General features: G+C 31.8%; 1 protein-coding gene across 1 annotated transcript; it reads right to left on the reverse strand.

The window, feature by feature from the left end:
• Positions 1-1,483: 1,483 nt before the first annotated feature.
• Positions 1,484-2,500, reverse strand: LOC119688535. The gene has a single exon (XM_038103209.1). It carries the CDS (start codon positions 2,498-2,500, stop codon positions 1,484-1,486), a length of 1,017 nt encoding a protein of 338 aa, XP_037959137.1.
• Positions 2,501-3,201: the final 701 nt, after the last annotated feature.

The raw sequence follows: 3,201 nt of genomic DNA on the forward strand, positions 1-3,201 counted from the left end.
TAATTAAAGATAGAAAAATTTAAAATATATCCACCTACTTAGTTGCTAGTTGTAAAGCAAATTGATTGAAGTTCATAGTAACTCCACTCAAACGAAATTCTTTACAAATGCCATGGATTCCAAGAAAAAATTTCTCCTGTCGCGATGGTAGATGAAGATATTCGCTTGCGCGGATTAATGCCTTTTCTTGAATAGGTGAGATCTACCAAAACCCTGAACTCATTACTGCTGCTAAAGGGTGTATTCTCTGCTAACACGGAATTCGTTCCTTGAAACAAATTGTTTGACCCTCAACAAGTTATGTAGCGAATTCAGGTGGGAAACCCTGATATTAGGAATCAGAAGCTGAAGAAGTTCGAAGTAAATTACAAACTCATCCATTTAGTAAACGACGAAACATCTTTAGTTCTCTTGACTAAAACAATATACATTATTAATAAGAAATTTTTATGGTATGGTGTTAATGGTATTCTCATAGTATATGGCGCACAGCCATGTGCAGCGTACACCCATACTCTATCCTATCAATAATTTAAGTACCACTTCCTACATTGCATAAAATCTAAAATCTATCTAACCTAATACTGCTGATGTTATCTTCTATTCTCAAATTCTACACAAAATTCACAGTTCATTTAATGCTCAGGAGTACTTGGCTGTAAAACGGGTAGCAGTGTAGGTAGTAAAGTTCTCTCGGAGAAACTTAGAAAATTGGCATATTATAGGCTTTCTGATCGCTGCATTATTTCTTAGGCAAAACCGATCAGTATTAGGAAAGTTATGAAGTGATAAAATATACATGTTATTCGACAGTCAAACTATTTTAAGATACGTGAGTTCTAGGGCGATTTTTGACTGTTACGCACCTCTTTTTGTAAGCATTAAACTGGCCGGAAAGCTCTGGACATACAGCTGGGATTAGATTCACAGTTGTGCAAATCTTCCATATTCAACGATAGTCATAAGTAGTTTAGCCTCATTTGATTAAAAAGAAGAGTAATCTCAGTGAGATGTCCATGACTAAGTTATAATTGTATTCTTGAACAATATAGAAGTTAAAACCTGAACTTCTATTAATTAGTTAAAGGTTCACAGTCTTATATATAACAATGTTAGAGAAATAGTTTATTGTATCGACAGCACTTCTGCAACATTCTCATTTACAAATAAATTGAACTAATGCCAATAATTTATTAGATGGAAATTTCTTAATAAAAGATGAGAGTATGTCCTCTCATCCTATTATTTTCATTCTGACTCTTGATGTATAATAAAAAAATGTTTTTTATTTTATCACAGTTGGTTTTATTGTAAAATAATGAACACACTAAAATTAATTTATTTTTGTTCTAAATACTATTTCGAATTTAGCGTTTCGAATTTAAACATAACTGAATCATGGACAGTTGTTTGAAAGAAATTTTTGGACATCGGACTATAGTTAATAATTACAGTAATTGTACCACTTAAGAATGGTCTTACTTCAATTAAAATTAAACCAAACCGCTACAGTTGCAATAGCCAGAAGGCAACCTATAGTCCAGTATTTGTCTTTATCTTCACACAATTGTTTTTCTACTGCTTTAATGCTTTCGTCAATGTCTGAAGATGGCGTTGATTGCATTTTTTCACCATAAAAAAACAAATAACGTGGTAGGACTATATCTTCTCTTAAACAAAATGTATGTATATCTGAAGTGTTAGGCTCGTGATGGTGGTTTATATATTTTTCATCATCAACATACTGACACATAGCAACGCATCGTGTCAGCAGTCCACTTAAAGTTCTGTTTCCATTACATTTACCAGTAGTACGTTTAAAAATTTCTGACAAATCATTTCTCAGGTGAACTGCTCCTTGAACTAAATGCATACCCTTAAATAAGGTTTCATATAACCTATCCATCGGATAACCACAAAAACCGTAATAAGTGTTATGTCCTACCGCTCTAGTTCGGAAGAGTAATTTCAATCTAGATGCTTTTGGATACATAATTTCGAAAACGTATATTGGAGTTTCCAGTTTTTTAGTACACTTAACGTCTGATAAAATCCAAAGTAACTCATCACACTTCACTGTACGAAGTGTTGGTTCTGAGTTAATTACTAAAACCCAGTGCATTAAATTAATTACTTTTGGACAACAATATTTCATGATTCTATGCTTTATATAGTGAAACATTACAAACAGACCTGGGGTTGCATTTATAACTTTAATCAACTGGTTAATGCCACGTTTTTTCGTTTTGTGAAAATATTCTGGGGGAATAACATTTGTCAATTCTTCACATCGACGGTTTAGGACAGCCGCAACAAATATTGACCATTTCCCGAAGCATGCGTGAATATCGCTTTTCAGTACCTTTTCTAATTCTTCCAGATTATTATAGTACACCGATGTGAGTTCGTCTTCGTTGTATAAATCAGCTAATTTACTATCAGATGAGATGCCATAGTCGTCTTCTCTCTTTTCCGAGTATATGTTACTCTTTGCAGCCATCGAACAAAATATATTTTCGACACTGAACGATATTCAGTAAATAATATTAACGTATTAATTTTTACAAAAAAACCAAAAGGAAATTTTTTTATAGTTTTGTCAGAGCAAAAATTGAATTTGTGTTGAAAAAAAATGATTATATCTAACTCTTTAAAAATTTTCAATTGACATCTCTTTGGTCGATAACTTTTTTAATAGAATATCTATGTTTACATATCATCTATAGCATATAAAAAAACTATAACATTTTGAGTTCTTCGTTATTATATCAATTGATTAGTTTGTAGCCCTTAGAGCCTTCACTCTTTTGGCGGATAGAGACTTGTGTGTGTCTCTCTTAAAATGTGTAAATTTTTGTTCTCAAATGTTATCACATAATGGTTTCATATTATCATTGAGATGTTTTTTTGTCGTGTCAAATACCCGGTCTTTACAGTTAACTTTATTTACGAAATATATATAGCATTGACTCACCTATGCTTGTTTTAATATTGTCTTCTACATTAGCTTATTATTTTTTATATTTAATTTCTTATTATGTAGAAAAGAAATAGTCTTTTTTCCAATTTTAATTTAATTCGTTTCTTTATTCCACTTGTATTTTTGCAAATGAAGAACATCACCCGGTATTTCACTTCCGCAGCACTTTTCACTTTTTGTTTCAGTAACATATGTACACGTGTGACTAACGTCAAAATTTT

This window comes from Teleopsis dalmanni, chromosome X (assembly GCF_002237135.1).
Source record: "Teleopsis dalmanni isolate 2A chromosome X, ASM223713v2, whole genome shotgun sequence".
In the NCBI taxonomy this organism is placed as follows: domain Eukaryota; kingdom Metazoa; phylum Arthropoda; class Insecta; order Diptera; family Diopsidae; genus Teleopsis; species Teleopsis dalmanni.

Excerpts from the sequence above, each read along its gene's own strand:
- LOC119688535 (XM_038103209.1), bottom strand. The coding sequence starts at position 2,500 with ATGGCTGCAAAGAGTAACATATACTCGGAAAAGAGAGAAGACGACTAT.